Source organism: Erythrolamprus reginae, chromosome 1 (genome assembly GCF_031021105.1).
Source record: "Erythrolamprus reginae isolate rEryReg1 chromosome 1, rEryReg1.hap1, whole genome shotgun sequence".
In the NCBI taxonomy this organism is placed as follows: domain Eukaryota; kingdom Metazoa; phylum Chordata; class Lepidosauria; order Squamata; family Dipsadidae; genus Erythrolamprus; species Erythrolamprus reginae.
Genome location: NC_091950.1, coordinates 150,085,699 through 150,103,168, shown reverse-complemented (window position 1 = coordinate 150,103,168; position 17,470 = coordinate 150,085,699). Strand labels below are relative to the sequence as shown.

General features: G+C 39.7%; 1 protein-coding gene across 3 annotated transcripts in view; it reads left to right on the top strand.

Moving 5' to 3' along the window:
* The window catches only part of RUFY4 (RUN and FYVE domain containing 4), a 45,077-nt gene that overhangs the window by 13,317 nt on the left and 14,290 nt on the right, over positions 1 to 17,470 (top strand). For 2 of the 3 annotated variants that reach the window (XM_070729639.1, XM_070729648.1), the window contains 6 exons: positions 4,522 to 4,628; positions 5,747 to 5,890; positions 7,271 to 7,334; positions 9,529 to 11,385; positions 12,474 to 12,580; positions 14,536 to 14,679. In XM_070729639.1, coding sequence (XP_070585740.1) covers positions 4,522 to 4,628; positions 5,747 to 5,890; positions 7,271 to 7,334; positions 9,529 to 11,385; positions 12,474 to 12,580; positions 14,536 to 14,679 — 2,423 coding nt within the window. The remainder of the gene's footprint in view (positions 1 to 4,521; positions 4,629 to 5,746; positions 5,891 to 7,270; positions 7,335 to 9,528; positions 11,386 to 12,473; positions 12,581 to 14,535; positions 14,680 to 17,470) is intronic. The other variant, XM_070729655.1, reaches the window with a different exon arrangement.

Genomic DNA, 17,470 nt, shown 5'->3' with positions numbered 1-17,470 from the left:
TTCTGTATTGCTGTATTTCTTCCAAAAAATTCTGTATTTCAGTATTGCTGTATTTCTTCCAAAAATATTCTTTTCCAGTGCAATAATGAGATGTTCTGCGTTTTAAATAGGAATTAGTTTTTGTGTTTGACAAAGGGATCCCAATGGAAATGGAAAGAATGTTTCTACAGTAATGACATATGGAAATACTTCAAAGATCTGGCATCCAGTATTTTTAAAGAATTGTTTTCACTTTAAGTTCTACCTTTAAAGAAGAAATTTTTTGAAATTTTGTCATTTAACAATTATAACACACACAGGTTGTGGTTAGTGCAAGTTTGATTAATGTAATAATCTATTTAGTGCACAATGTAATTCGATACCAGGTCGATATCAGCTTAATACAACCCAAAATTCAATTATTGCAAGAACTGCTCATTCTTAATTCTCAAAAACTATTCAACACAATCAATAATACTGCTACCATTCAAAAAGACCTTGAATATGTGTCAGAATGATCAAACAAGTGGCAACTTCAAATCTCAATCAACAAATGTTTTGTCTTACATATTGGTGAAAAAAAAATATTAAGAAGAAAAAATACAAACTGGATGGACACAATATAGATAACCCTCATTCTGTCAAAGACCTTGGAGTACTATCTCTAATGATCTAAATGCCAGAGTCCACTGTAACAACATTTCAAAAAAAGCATTGAGTTGTTTATTTTATTTATTATTATTTATTTATTTATTTATTTTATTATTTAGATTTGTATGCCGCCCCTCTCCGCGGACTTGCATAGCTTCTTCTCTGGTAATATGCTAACTAGAGCATACAAAATATTTGCTAGACCAATTCTTGAATACAGCTCATTTCATGTCTGGAATCCGCACTGCATATTGGACATTAATACAATTGAGGGAGTCCAGAGATATTTCATAAGAAGAGTCCTCTATTCGCAACATAATATTTTATGCCACCAGACTTGAAATTCTGGGCTTAGACAACTTACAACTATACAACCTGTGGTTTGATTTAAGTGTAGTATATATAATTATCTACTACAATGTCCAACCTGTCCATGAATACTTCAGCTTCAACCACAATACCCTGTTTCCCCGAAAATAAGTCACCCCCAAAAGTAAGACAGGTTTCGTAGAATTGCCTAATATAAGACATCCCCCAAAAGTAAGACGTCGGAGATATTTCATTTCTCAGCATTCCCGAACAGAACATATATAACACTGCTGTCCATAAATTGCATTCCAAAATGCTGCATCAACCAGATTTAAAACACATCCAACACGCATCCAACATGCGGCTGCGGGTTTGGATGCATTTTTGCTACAGTGTATAATAAATGTTCTTTTTTTTTTTGTTCAGCAATAAATGTGAATTCTTCTTCATTGAAAAAAAAATAAGACATCCCCTGAAAATAAGACGTAGCAAAAATTAATATAAGACGCTGTCTTATTTTCGGGAAAACAGGATAGTACACGAGCACACAGTAGATACAAACTTAAGGAAAACCGCATCAAACCCAATTGCAGGAAATGCAACTTCAGCAACAGAGTGGTCAATGCCTGGAATGCACTACCAGATTCTGTGGTTTCTTCCCCAAACACCACAACCTTTAACCTTAAACTGTCTACTATTGACCTCACCCCATTCCTAAGAGGTCTGTAAGGGACATGCATAAGCACACCAACATGCCTACCCTCTCTGTCCTAATGTCCCCTTTTATTTGTATTTCATTTCATGTATTAATAACCATATCTGTTATCTAATACATGCTTGACAAAATGAATAAATTAAATGAAGGCTAACTCCCATGTTGCAATTGGGATTTTAGATACTATTAGTTAATCTTTGTAGGTGCAAAATGGAAGAAGAAATGATTTCACATCTGTCTTTTATTAACATTCTTTAAACTTAGTCTATCAATAGACATAGACATTGTCACTGATATTCTGGTCCTTCTTTTAAAAATCTCCTATAATATTTCAAATGTTATAGTGTTTTGTGTCATTTCGTAAATCCCATTTTTTATCAACACCAAATGCAGTTTTCTTTCTGCATTGCATCTTTAGTCCCCTCTAGTGTCCAACTTAAATAATAAAGTCTCTAATTTCTGTTATGACTTATAGTAGACAAAATAATTCTGGTTTCCCAAAAAAGCTGTTTATTTCATGTAGTCTTTTCCAACATTTTATAATAAAAGTTGAAAGATTCCAAATTTCTCTAGTCCCTTAATTCAGATATAACATTTTTGGTTCCAAATCTTATTTAAATAGTTTGTCATTTGTTTCAAACTCTTTAAGTTCCTATACATATACTTAGGGTTTTTTTGTATACAGAAATGAAGATAGATTTACCAGGTGCCTTTTCAAATTTGTCATCCCAAAGATCTCTGTAGTTTTAAGATAGTTAGATAAGCAGCTCCCAAAGCAGGTAGAAGCAAGATTAATAAACTTAGTGTTCTTTAAAAGGCTTTGTCATGGTTGTGAATTTGATAATTAAACCATTTACCTCCTGCTCCTGGTCCTCAAACCAATGGGGGACCACTGTCCTACCTATGAAGCAGCCATCTGGAACACATGTGGATCCCATCTCGTTATCCTTGATTTGAAAAAAAAAAAGTTCATGGCTTATTTTTAGCAAGCTGGAACCAATTGTCACACCACCTTAGAAATATCACTTTGAATAGTGCACCCTCAAATAATGTAACTCCTTGTGGGAATAATTTTCACTGCTAAACAAGTTGTATTTGAAGTATGGGTGCTGAAAATTGGGTTTCAACTCTTTGGAGTGGGTTTTTTTTTTTATAAGAAACTGTTGAAGTTGTGAACATAAATTATTCCGCGAGTGCATATAAAGGAAACAGTGCTTTCTCTGGCATACTTACCATTGTTTGATTACATTGCTGCTGCTGCTGCTGCTGCTGTTGTTAGTTGTGAAGTTATGTCTGATCCTTCACGACCCCATGGACAGCATTCCTCTACCATCCTCTGTCCTCTACCATCCTCTGTCGTTCATTTAAGCTGACGCCTACAGCTTCAGTAACTCCATTCAGCCACTTCATTCTCTGTCGCCTCCTTCTTTTTCTTTCCTTCCTTCTCATTAGGTGGCCAAAGTATTTGAGTTTCATCTTCAGGATCTGCCAGATCTAAAGAGCAGTCAGGGTTGATCTCCTCTAGGACTGACCGGTTTGATTTCCTTGCAGTCCAACGGACTCGCAGGAGTCTTCCCCAACACCATAGTTCAAAGGCCTCAATTCTTTGGCGCTCAGCCTTACTTATGGTCGCACTTTCACAGCCATACATTGCAACTAAGAAAACCATAGCCTTGACTATACACACTTTTGTTGGCAGGGTGATGTCTCTGCTTTTCAGTATGCTGTCTAGATTTGCCATAGCTTTCCTCCCCAGGAACAAATGGTCCTCACTTAACAATTGGAACCAGTACCTTCATCACCATAACTTGTTGCTTGTATCCTAAGATTTTTATTAATATTGATTGTTTCTTCATTGCTTATTTGACCCCTATGAAAATCATTAAGTTTTGTCCCACATGATTCTTGACAAATGTATCTTTTTCTTTTATGTACACTGAGAGCATATGCACCAAGACAAATTCCTTGTGTGTCCAATCACACTTGGCCAATAAAAAACTCTATTCTATTCTTTTCTAAGAGATCAAACATAATGTGAGCACAACTTGCAACTTTCTTCCCTTTTGACTTTGTTTGTCAGAAGCCAATTAAATGGTAATCACATGACAGCAGGAACCATCATAAATTTGAGGACCGATCATAAATTTCAGTGCCATTTTAAGTTCCAAGGGTCACTAAATAGGGCAGTCATTATTTAAGGACTACCTATATATGTGCTGTATGTATATACCTGTATACCTGAATATGTGCGCACGCACGCACACACATGCATACATAAATGTAACTACAAAAATACATACATGCTATACCAGTGGTTTCTAACGTGGGGCCCAGACCCCACAGAGGGGCAGTTTGATTTTTAACGGGGGCAATTAGAGCCTTGTTTAAACCAAGTTAATGGCCTTTTAGGCTTCCTCTGCATGTGTAGAGTTTACTTTTTGAATAGTAAAAATTATATGTCATGGGGGGGCGCATCGGGATTTTAGAGATTCTTGGGTGGGGCATGATCAAAAACAGATTGGGAACCACTGCGCTATACTATTTAGAACTTGTCAGTCATAGTTCTATAGCAAAGTAGTGCAGTTTCCAAGGAATTTTGGTAGTCATATAGTTCATTCTTTATTCAGATTCTGGTGAAGAACATCAATATGGGTTGATTTGCACCAAGATTAGGACATTGGCACAATGGGTTATTGCAGTGGAAGCAAGTGGGAAAGACAAATTACAGGGAACTTAGAAGAAGATGTAAGCCAAGTTGGATGGCCTGGAAAGACTGTATAAATAACTACGTTTAGCAAATAGGGCAATATAAGGAATTCTTTACTACTTTGGTCTTTTGTTGAAACATAAATTTGTTTCTTTGATAGCTGAAAACCACTGTGGGGAAAGGCCGTGCTTTCATCCGCTACTGCCTGGTCCATAAACAGTTAGCGGAGACCTTGCAGCTCTGCTTCATGGAACCAGAAGTCACCAGGTAAGAACCTTGCTTTGCAAGTATTCGGTACCGGTTTGGAAAAAGCTTGATCTCTGTATTGCACCATATCAACTGTATTGGAGAGTTAGGCTGATTTATTTCTGGTTCAGGTACAGAGCAGGAAAAGCTACTGTAAAATTCATTTATCTGTGTAGTTCCACGTTGATGAGAGCTCTTCCTCCATCTGTTCTCCAGATTGCTGATTTTTAAGACCCGTAAGAAAAATGCTACTGCAGTGATTTTACAAGACTTGTCATAAATCCCCTTCTATACAACATTAAAAAAATATGAACAGATGTAAAATTGACAAAATTAAGGCTCCTTATTTGTTTTTGCCACTCTTGTTGTCTTCCATTTGGTGTGGATTGTGGGTGATGAGATTTTTGTTGTTGCTAGAGATTGTGGTGGTAAGGACACTGATACTTACTCCTTCATCTCAGCATTTCAAGTCAACTCAAAGTTAGAAACCAAATTGCTTCTGAGGTGTTATGGGATGAAAAGCATGGCGCATGGGATGAAATGCTCCTAAAGAATTCCCTAGCTATCTCCACAGCGTAAACTTTTTAAAAACTAAGAGGTAGGATCAGAACAAAGAAACAGCTAGTGCCAAGATAACAATTACTTTTGAATTAAATGAATTCTACTTAAATGCTATTATTTAAATACAATCAAGAATTAATTAATTGATTGATTGATTGATTGATTGATTGATTAAATTTTTAGATAAGCTTTGAGAATCTCACTAAAGCTTTTACCACTCTTTTTTCCCTGGCCAGTGGTAGGCAAAGTTGGTTCTTCTATGACTTGTGGAATTCAACTCCCAGAATTCCTGAGCCAATCATGCTTAGGAATTCTGGGAGTTGAAGTCCACATGTCATAGAAGAGTCAACTTTGCCTACCCTGGCCCTGGGCTAACCTCTTGGTTGATAGAGTTGAGGGGATGGTAGAAGTACGTTAACGGTATTAGTTTCTCTTGCATTCTCAAGGTTCATGATACAGAGGTGGTCCCCCACCTTGTAAGACAGTTGCATTTGTTTGGCTGTGATCCATGGTGGGAATGGAATGGAAGTAACATGGGCAGCTGGGAGTTAGTATGGTCTGTGGTTTGTTCTTTGCAGTGAGTGGTACTATGCACGTAGCCCCTTCTTGGACGAAAACCTATGGACAGATATTTTGAGTTCCCTCTATGAGTTGGATGGCATTGCCTTCCACCTGGCCCTCCGCAGAGAAGATTTGGATGCTGCATGGCCCGCAATCTCAGAGTGAGTAACAAGACACAAACCTTCCCAAATGTGAGGAACTAGAGATTCACATTTAGCCATCTTACACTGATATTTCAGAATAAGGCATCTTGGAACTACCTGTTAGCGACTACTTCACCTTCAACCGCAACAACACCCGAGCACGAAATCGATTTAAACTAAATGTCAACTGCTCCAAACTAGATTGCAAAAAATATGACTTCAGCAATAGAGTAATCAACACCTGGCATGCACTACCTGACTCTGTGGTTTCTACTCCTAACCCCAAAACCTTTAACCTTAGACTATCTACAATTGACCTCTCCTCCTTTCTAAGAGGTCTGTAAGGGGCGTGCATAAGCACACCATTGTGCCTACCATTCCTATCCTATTGTCTTCTATCGTTACTTTTTTATCATTATTATCTAATGCTTTATTTGTACAAATTTCCACCCTATAATTATTTGACAAATTGAATAAATACAGAAAGAAAGAAAGAAAGAAAGAAAGAAAGAAAGAAAGAAAGAAAGAAAGAAAGAAAGAAAGAATTCTGTGGCTTATTGTTCAGGTACCTATGTACTATGGAATGCATATTCCTCCAACCTTCAAAATACTGCCATAAGAAGCATATTTTTTTTGATAGGACAGCTGCATTGGAAGTTATAATCAGACTTTAGCTATTGTGTTATTTATTTATTTACAACACACTTCTCTAGCATTATAAAATATATATTCTTTTTTTCTTTCGTCCTTCATCATTGTTCTACACATCTTTATAAGATTAGTTCTCCCTATTCAGATTCATGTACTTTTTCTGCTAGTGAACCCTCGGGTTCTGTAAAACTTCATAAATTCTTACGTGTCCTTGTGGAGTTTTTGTGATCCGTTTAGGCAATAGTCTATAATACTCCAGCTTATGCGCCCTTTCTACTCTTCTCACAGATTTAAGCCATGTCTTAATCTGCAATGCTATCTGCAGGGTAATTTATTTATTCAATTTTTATGCCGCCCTTCTCCTTAGACTCAGGGCGGCTTACAACATGTTAGCAATAGCACTTTTTTAACAGAGCTAGGCTATTGCCCCCACAATCCGGGTCCTCATTTTATCCACCTCGGAAGGATGGAAGGCTGAGTCAACCTTGAGCCGGTGATGAGATTTGAACCGCTGACCTTCAGAGTCAGTAATGGTGAGGAATCTGTGATTGCTAAATAGGATTTACAGTAGCCAGGATAGGAAATACCAAATGTTGCAGTTTAGCAATTTCTGGAGGATCACAATTCAAACTGACTTCAAGTAGCTTATCTTGAGAGATCTCCAGAAATGTTATGAAACAGAGCATGGAGATTAGATGCAGAAGTCAGCAGTTTCCCTCTTGATGTATTATTGTTATTTGTTCCTAGAGTTTTGCCACGACATTCCACCAGAGCTATAAAGTACACCCAATCAGAGGATGGATTTTCTAAGGTACACAGTTTATTTATTTAACCTTTCTTCTTTCATGGGCTCCAAGTGTAACCAATTTTTAGGACTCTGTCCAAACGGTTGGCAATATATAAACAAGCCAATTATGTTTGTTTGTATGTATTAAAGTAATATAACTTTAAATGTATTACTGAGTTCCGAATGGTTGTGGTGTTACAAGTTACCATCAGAGGGTAATAGAGATCATAATTCTTTCTCTCTGCTGATTCATACGTTATTGACACTTTGATATAGTAAGCTTTGTGTTATTCTATGATAGTTTGATGTATTTGTAAGCTGTAATGTATGTCTGCTATGTAAGACAAAGCTTGTAAGAGGATTATTGTTTTCAGAGATATTGACTGATTTGAATGTGTATGACCTGGACTGTTTAACTTGACTATCTTATTTCTAAAAAGTAAACACCAATTGGACTTTAACTGTGAATTAATCCATGGAACAGCTTGCCTCCAGAAGTTGTGAATTCTCCAACCCTGGAAGTTTTTAAGAAGATGTTGGATAACCATTTATTTATTTATTTATTCATTCATTCATTCATTCATTCATTCATTCATTCATTTATCCATCCATCCATCCATCCATCCATCCATTCATGTACATATTTGTAATATACATACCGTATTTTTCAGAGTATAAAACCCACCAGACTATAAGATACATCTTAGTTTTGGGGGAGAAAAACAAGGAAAAAAAGCCTCTGCCTCCCAGCAATTTGCCAAACAGTAAACAGCACAGAAGATATACACTGTTTGCTGTGTATTTCTGTGCATGTGTGCCTGACCCATAGAAATAGCAAAGAAGTACATTATGGCAGTATATTAATTCCATAAAGTTTTCCTAAATGTAATTACACTAACTCCTCCCAATTATTTAAATAGACCTACTCCAAATATGACTAAGTCAGGATTTAACTCAGCTGCCTTATCTTAATACTAATACTTAATACTAATACTTAATATTAGAAAAAGGACATTTCAGATTATACTTTTACAGATCTTTAAAATTGATGTGACTTTCTGGAAGTATTCTTTGCTATTTAAAAGAAGGTACAACACCACTGGGCCTCTTCAGATCAAGCATTTATTTCAAAAAGCTTCTTCATTTTGCTAAATTGTCTAGAACAAAAACTAAGCAGTATTTAAAAAATAAGTCTAATAATTTGAATATTCTATAGAGATGTATAATTATTGACTTACCTTCTTGCAGCAAAAGACAAACAGCCAGTTTCAGCCTTTGCCTCTCCCTGCAGCAATTTGCCTCCTTGCAGCTTTAGTTTTACTTTCATTTTAGTACCTAGGCTTGCCAGCAACTTCAATCAATCAGCTGAGTGTCAGGAGGCAGATAATCAGTGGCTTGTGCTAATCAGGCTCTGCTGCTGTTTGCTGCAAAGAGATAAATTGTTGGCAGACAGAGGCCAAAGAGTGGGGGTGTCTGGGTGGGGCTACATTTGGTGTATAGCAATAGCAATAACATTTAGACTTATATACCACTTCATAGTGCTTTTACAGCCCTCTCTAAACGGTTTACAGAATCAGCATATTGCCCCCAACAATCTGGGTCCTCATTTTATCCACCTTGGATGGATGGGAGTCTGAGTCAACCTTGAGCCGATGGTGAGATTTGAACTGCTGAACTATAGCTAGCAGTTAGTTGCAGTAGCCTGCAGTGCTGCACTGTAACCACTGTGCCACCCCGGCTCTAAGAAATATAAGACTCGCTCAAGTTTTCATCCTCTTTTGGGGGGTAAAAGGGTGCATCTTATACTCCAAAAAATATGGTGGATATAACATTGTTTATATTTTTCTGATCTTGCCTAAGCAGGGGGTTGGACTAGAAGATTTGGAACAACCTACCAGCGGACGTTGTGAATTCCAACACTCTGGACATGTTTAAGAGAAGATTGAACTGTCACTTGACTGGTGTACTATAGGGTTCCTGCTTGGGCGGGGGGTTGAACTCGATGGCTGTCATGGTTCCTTTCAATTCTAACAATAAATAAATGAATGAATGAATGAAGGAAGGAAGGAAGGAAGGAAGGAAGGAAGGAAGGAAGGAACGAACTAACTAACTAACTAACTAACTAACTAACTAACTTCCAAGGTCCCTTCCAATTCTGTTAGGTTGTTGTTGTTGTTGTTGTTGTTGTTGTTATTAAATATTTATTCATTTATCATAGGTTGGAAACTCAAACCAAGAACAGGGGCTTCATCAAGGAAGCACCTCCTTACACAGGAGCAGGCTCACAACGACGGATGCTCCTGATTCAAGGGTAGATGATCAGTTGACGCTTGGGCCGGAACAGCCATTGGAGAAATGGGTTGGAGTCTGGCGAAGCAGAAAGAACAGTCTCTTGCAGATGGGTTCCCTTCTGAAACTGAATCCTTTTCTGGAGAGGTATGTCCAGAGTCCACCTTCTGGCAAGGAACATAAGAAGACCGATGTCGAATTGCAGATCCATTTGGAAAAGGATCAGCCAGGCAACGTGTCTTCTACCCCAGGGCTATGTCATCCTCAACCCAAGCACGCCCTCTGTAGGAAGGTAGATGGGATCACGGAAGGTGGCAGCTTGCAGAAACAAGAATGCTTGGCAACGTTGATAGGGGAGATGAATGTCCTGCAGCACAAGCTGGCCTTGCAACAAGAGGAGAACGCATCTCTAAAGCAAGCTCTTTCTAAAGAGAACCGCTCTCTAAAAGAAGTGCTGGCAAAGCACGAAGAACAACAGAGAGAGAAAATGGGTGAGCAGGAAAAACAGCAGCAGGAACTGGCCAAGGTAGTAAAAACACTCAGAGAAGCAGAATGTAAGATTGCCGGTTTGACTGGGGAATGTCAAGAGGCCTGGGCCAAGAAGGACGCTGCTGAGAAAGCTCTCAAAGAGGCAGAACAGAGAGTGAGTGCTCAGGAGGCAGAGAGGAGGAAGCACCTGGCACATATGGAGGCCCAAGATTTGAGGCAGCAGCAACTGATTTCTCAATGCCAGGGACTGCAGGAGAAATTAAAAGCATCTGAAAAGAACCTGGGGAGATGGGAAGAACATGTGGCAGCCGTGAAGAGCCAACTGGAAACAGCCAAGGAGCCGACAGAAGAGAAAAGCTGCAAGGCGATGGAAAGAGAAGGCTATTCAAGCATACAAGAAATAGATCCGTTTAAGGAGAAGCTAGAGAGGAGTTTGGCCGAAATAAAGACTTTGGAGAAAGAGAAGGATACTCTTATGGAAACCTTTGTGTCTCAAGAACAAAGCCTGGTGCTTTCCAAGCTTGAAATGAAAGACCTTCGGAAAGAGCTGCTGGTGTGTCAAGAGCAACTTGCCACCCAACACGTTACTTTGGAGAAGCAGGAAAAGGCCCTGAGGGACCACGAGAAAGCAGCCCTGGGTTCGCAAAGGGAGATGAATGACCAATCGGCCTGCCTAAAGGAAAGCTTGGAGAAAAACACAACCCTGGAAGCCCAGTTAGAGAAAATGACCAGCAAAAAGTTCCAGGTGGAAACCGAAGCTCTCGAGGATCAGAGGAGATGGGATAGAACTTTGCAGACGCTCACGGGCCAGCTAAATACTTTTGAAAAAGAAGTGGTCGGGCTCCAAGAGGATAAGCAGCAGCTCCAAGGCGCCCTGGAACAAGCCCTGGGAGAAAGAGAAGCCTTGGCAAAACAGACAGAAAGTACTACCGCTAGTCTGAAAGGGCAGACTCAGGAGGTGGCATGGCTTCGAAGCGAGCTGGAGACCTTGAAGGCCACCAGCCAAGCTCTACAGAAAACCCAACAGGAGAAAAGTGAGAGCATCGCTTCCGCCCTAAGAGAAGAGTGCCAGAAGCTGAAAAATGAAGTCGGACAGCTGCGGCTGGAGAAAATGCAAACCACCGATATGGCAAAACAGCTGAGTGAGGAACTGGAGCAATGCTGGAAGGGGGCAGCCGAGGAAATAGCGAGATCACCTTTGACAGTGAGAGAGATCCAGACCAAGGTACTTCAGGATTTGGAAGGAGCTGTGAAGACGGGTGACAGTGCCACACAGAGAATTGACATGCATCAGAAGGTAGGTGCCTGTTATTCTATGACAGCCAAGGAATAAGGTACCCACAACCCTGAGGATGGTTCTGCATGTAATTGATATTTTTCTTCTTTAAATAAGTTAAGACCCATAGCAAACCTTATACTAAAAAACTATAAGGAACTGACATGTCTTTACTAAAGGATTCTTAGATATCATGCATAATATACCCTTAGCTATTATGATTTGTATATGGTTTGTTTGGGATGTATGATTATTTTTATAGAAGGGGTTTAAACTGTTTTTTAATCATTGGATTTGTATATTATGTATTGTTTTGTTGTGAGCCTCTCCAAGTCCTTGGAGAGGGGCGGCATACAAATCTAATATATTATTATTATTATTATTATTATTATTATTATTATTATTATTATTATTATTGATATAAACTCTGTTACATATCATTAGGATTACTTATAGAATGAAAATAGGGCTTAGTTGGGGGAGATGTTTATATGTTTATTTGTAGAAAATTAAAAGGCATTTTTGCTAGTTTTCTTTTAAATTAGCTCCTTTTGGTATGCATAGAGATCACAGGCTTTCCCAAAATGCAAGAGTTTTAGGAGAACATTGCTGTGAAGCTGACTCGGAGATGGGGGCAATAGCCACAGTTCCTTGCATTTTGGTGGAATGAAAGTCAGCATGTACCGTGTTTCCCTGAAAATAAGACATCCCCTGAAAATAGTTAAAAGCATGCACAGCCAATCCATGCCAAATCCTCTGGTTAGGGTTAGTGGGACAGAGCAGGAAATCAGGTAAGATGGCAAGAGGAGCCCCATCTTGTTCCAAGCGCCCCAAAATAATAAGACCTCCCCCCAAATGCCGAGCGCTTATTTTGGTGTTAAAAAAAATACAGGGTCTTATTTTGGGGGGAAACTTGATAGCAATTACATGATTGAAGGGTTTGAGGGTTCAAAATCAAGTCTTAATTGGCAAAAAGACTTGAGCTACTAGTACTGCTAGAACCGACATATTGACGATAATCCTTACTCCCGGGAGATAGGTGTAATATGCTTTCTGCCTGATAGCCACTGAACTTCTGCTGTGCTTCCTTGTCATCCTTGATTTCCCAGAGTCTAGCTGGCCATTTGGATAAAATGACAGAAGATGTCCGGCAAGCAAAACAAATGCTAATAACCAAGGAAAAAACAATAGGTCATCTCATGGAGCAACTGAACCGGTGAGGGCATGAACCCATTATATTGAAAGCTATATTTGGGCAACTGGCCATAGCTCAGGGACAGAGCACATGTCTTGCATTCAGACCTCAAAGTTCAAACCACAGCATCTTCAAGTGATGCTTGTAGAAAGCAACTTTGTCTAAAATATTGGAGGTGGATTACTAGTCCCTGTAAACCAGTGTTTCCCAACCTTGGCTACTTGAAGATATTTGGACTTCAACTCCCAGAATTCCCCAGCCAGCAAATGCTGGCTGGCGAATTCTGGGGGTTGAAGTCCTGATGTCTTCAAGTGGCCAAGGTTGGGAAACACTGCTGTAAACAATACCAAGTGACAGTAGATCAAAAGGTGTGACTTGGCATGAGGGACTCCCAGTTTGGATCATATTGCCTGAACCATTAGCGACCCACTGGTCATGTGACAATGACATCACGAATCCATTTCTGTCAGTGCTGATCCATGGGTGCCGCCATCTTTTTTTAGAACTTTTGGTGAATTTTTCCGTCTTTGGATAGCTTTTCCTCTTCTTCTGCTTGGAAAAAAAGCCCTCCCACCTGCCTGCGGGTTAATCCTGAGCTTTATGTATTTGCCCGAAGCACAGTTGATCAGCTCCTCAGCTATATTTTGGGTTCTATCGGGCTAGTAAACATATGTGGAAGCTCACATGCAATGCCACGATGGAAACCGGTGGCAAAGGTAAGTGGAACCCACCCCTGGGCACTCCCTTATATTCCTAATCATTTTGAAATGTAAGAGAGGGCAGGGAGCTTTCTCCCTGCATACTTCTCATTTTCATCTCACTTGAGTACTTCTCATTTTCATCCCACTTGTATTTTGCAAAAGAAATTTAAAATCTCTGTGTTCAGCTTTCTCTAATAATGCATTTCATTTGCTTTAAATGATAAGGACTCCAGCACAAGTTCCGGTGTAGTGAACTTGAAACTGAGGCAGAATTTCATTGGACAGTGGGTTGGTACTAGTGAAAAGAAGGCCATCTGCAGTGATCAGTGTAGACTAAATTAAATGATATGTTTTGGCATGTTGACTTGCTGTTCAATTCTTGTAATGGAGTGGGATCACCAAGATCACAACAATAGGCAATCAGCAGTCTAAAACACCTAGAATATATTCTAACCCATGCTTAAACAGCTCTAGTCACATTTATTCTTGCTTCACAGGGAACCTGTGTAATCCATCAAATATTATTGAACTACAACCTCTGGTAGCTGGCCAGTATGTCTAATAATGAGAGATGCTGGGAGCTACCACCTCTGTAGATATCACTGGGATTACCTATGGAATGATAACAGGAATCAATAGGGCAGAGGTCTTCAAACTTGGCAACTTTAAGACTTGTGGACTTCAACTCCCAGAATTTCCCAGCCAGCATTTTTTAAAACTCTATGATTGCTTAGTGACAGACATGCTAGTCTCAGTTGCAGTTGGTAAGTGACCACTAGGGGGCAGTTATGTGACCGGTTTTATTTGTTTGTTTGTTTGTTTATTTATTTATTTATTTTGTCCAATACATAATACTCATTGAAGAGAAAGAAATGTAATAATATAAGTAAAGAAAAGAATAGAAGAAAAGATATAAAAGTATAGGTGAACGTATCTGAAAGGAAGAAAAGATAAATGAGATAAGGAGAGACAATTGGACAGGAAACGGAAACCCTACACTGCCTCCGGGTGGTCATTCTAAGTAAGGACATGAACAACAAAGAGCCAGAAACTAGATTGGCTGACTAGGGAATTCTGGGAGTTGAAGTCCACAAGTTTTAAAGTTACCATGTTGGAAGACCTCTGCAGTAGGGGATGCCTTGTGGAAGATCCATAGGTTTGCCTCCCTCTCTACTTGAAAGAGATTCAAAGCACTTTTTGAGAATGGACTGCGGAGCATTCCAAAGCTCTGATATTCAGACCCTGAGTTACCTGAATCTTTCTTTTCCTGCTTAGCTCGCAGCAAGAAAAGGAACAATTGCAACTTTTACTGGAGAAAAACTACCAGGAACTGAAGGAGAAGGAGAAACTGAAAGAGGAGCTGTCGGAACAGGAAGTGCTCATCACCAATATGAAAATCAAACTTTTGAAATTATTGCAGTGAGTAAAGGGAGCCCAACAGGAACAGATCACTGGTTTTCTTCCATGTTTGTTTTAGCTTTGGAAATTAATTCTTGGGGGTGGGGGGCGAGAATACTACATATGTTACAGACCAGGAAACTCAGATACTATGCTTGGACATTTCTTCCAGTATATCTGGGGTAGTCAATGAAACTCTAAAAGTAGGTAGCTCCTATTTTAGAATTGACTTCTCTCTCCCACTCCGCCCCACCCCTCTCTCTCAAACGTTTTGCTGCATTAAGCTTCTTTCTATTTCCTTTCTTTTTTTCCTAGCCACACTTCCAAGCTAAGTTTCTTCAGCTCTTCTCCTTTCCTCCCCTGTGTATATGTTCTGCCTGCATACGTCCAAGTCTGCCTTGTATCCACAGTTCCATTGTTTTTACATCTTTCCTCACTCGTTGAAATTTTCATGTCTTGCCTTTTTAGTTCTTTGGGATAGAATCCTTGTTTACTAGAGGCCTCCACCTTGAATTTCCTCACTTACTCTCCACTCATCAACAAACAGTATGTGATTGCTTACCCAAGCTTTCTTTTCATTTAGTGTTATATCTCTACAGCAGCATTTCTCAACTTTGGAAACTTTAAGACCGATGGACTTCACCACCCAGAATTCCATACTAAGTCACATTGGCTGAGGAATTCTAGAAATTGAAGTGCACAGTTGCCAAGGTTGACAAACACTGTCCTATAGATCTTCTAGCTCAGTGATGGCGAACCTATGGCACGGGTGCCACAAATGGCATGCGAAGCTATATCTGCTGATATGTGAGCCATTGCCCTAGCTCAGCTCCAACATGCATGTGTGTACCGGCCAGCTGATTTTTGGATCACACAGAGGCTCTGGGAGGGTGCTTTTGGCTTCCAGAGAGCCTCCAGGGGGGTGCAGGAGTGTGTTTTTACCCTCCTTCGGCTCAAGGGAAGCCTTTGAAACATAGCTCTTCACTCTTGGCAACTTTAAGACTTGTGTACTTTAATTCCCAGAATTCTCCAGCCAGTACACAAGTCTTAAAGTTGCCAGGTTTGGGGACCCCTGCTTTGGAGTTTGGGGACCCCTGCTTTGGAGTTTGGGGACCCCTGCTTTGGAGTTTGGGGACCCCTGCTTTGGTGTTTGGGGAGGGTGAATCATGAGCCCACTGGGGCCACCAGAACTTGGGAAACAGGCCGGTCTCCAGAGGGCCTCCAGGGGATGAAGGAAGGTGTGTTTTCGCACTCTCCAGGCATTGAATTATGGTTATGGGCCCTTGTGCATGTGCAATAGCACACTTTTTCGGCACCCAAGGAAAAAAAACTTGGCCATCACTATTCTAGCGTGATTTGTTCCTCTTACACACCTGTCCAACCAGATACGTAGCACTCAATTCAAGTTACATCTTCATCAAGCAAACTTCCTGCCATTATGCAGCATATTTTAACTCCTTATTTCTCTACTCCACCGTAACCAACAGTTGCAGATGTCTTGACAAAAATATATTTTAAGAAACATGTGTACATGGGCAAATCTGTTTAGTAATGCTAAGGAAAACAATTGACTCAGGGTTTTTTATTGGGTCTGTCCTTTGTGTTTTCAGCGTTTTCATATTCCCTTATTTCCAAGTATGTCCTGAACCTTTATTTCCTTAGTGTCAATTTTAAATTTTTCCTGTACATTCTCTATTGAGGAACCCGTACACTATATTTTTACCTTAGAAAACAGAGTAAAAAAACCTGACAGAAATGAGCCCATTTCTGACAGTCTCAAAATGGGTGAACAGTGCCTTCAGGCAGTAGGAAAAGCAAGTAGGATGCTTGGCTGCATAGCTAGAAGTATAACAAGCAGGAAGAGGAAGATTGTGATCCCACTTTATAGAGCACTGGTGAGACCACATTTGGAATACTGTGTTCAGTTCTGGAGACCTCACCTACAAAAAGATATTGACAAAATTGAACGGGTCCAAGACGGGCTACAAGAATGGTTGAAGGTCTTAAGCATAAAACTTACCAGGGAAGACTTCATGAACTCAATCTGTATAGTCTGGAGGACAAAAGGAAAAGTGGGGACATGATCGAAACATTTAAAAGGGTTAAATAAGGTTCAGGAGGGAAGTGTTTTTAATAGGAAAGTGAACACAAGAACAAGGGGACACAATCTGAGGTTAGTTTGGGGAAAGATCAAAAGCAACATGAGAAAATATTATTTTACTGAAAGAGTAGTAGATCCTTGGAACAAACTTCCAGCAGACATGGCTGGTAAATCCACAGTAACTGAATTTAAACTTGCCTGGGATAAACATATATCCATCCTAAGATAAAATACATGAAATAATATAAGGGCAGACTAGATGGACCATGAGGTCTTTTTCTGCCGTCAGTCTTTTATGTTTCTATGTTTCTATTTAGATCATGTGTCATGTTTTTCCATCATATGACAAGGCGATTATCCACTACAGAACAGATGGCCTATTTATTTGTCTGTCAGGGTATTTTCTGCATCCCGATAATGAATGTCACTGTTTCCATTACAAATGCCTGACACTTATTAAAACTGATTATATGCCATTGGGCTGGCATTGAGTTTTATAATCACATGGATAGATTTTTCTCCAGGACAATCTGCCCCTCAACTGATCCTTCAAGCTTTTCAACGATGTATCCTCTGTTGCCTCTGTAACTTGAGTCCAGACACCTTGTAGTTGAATGTTCTTTATTTTCTCTGTTCTTTCCCAGCACTATCACAGAGGTAGTGCTTCACAGTACCTGGCATTGGTTTTACAAATAGTAATTCAGATCCCAA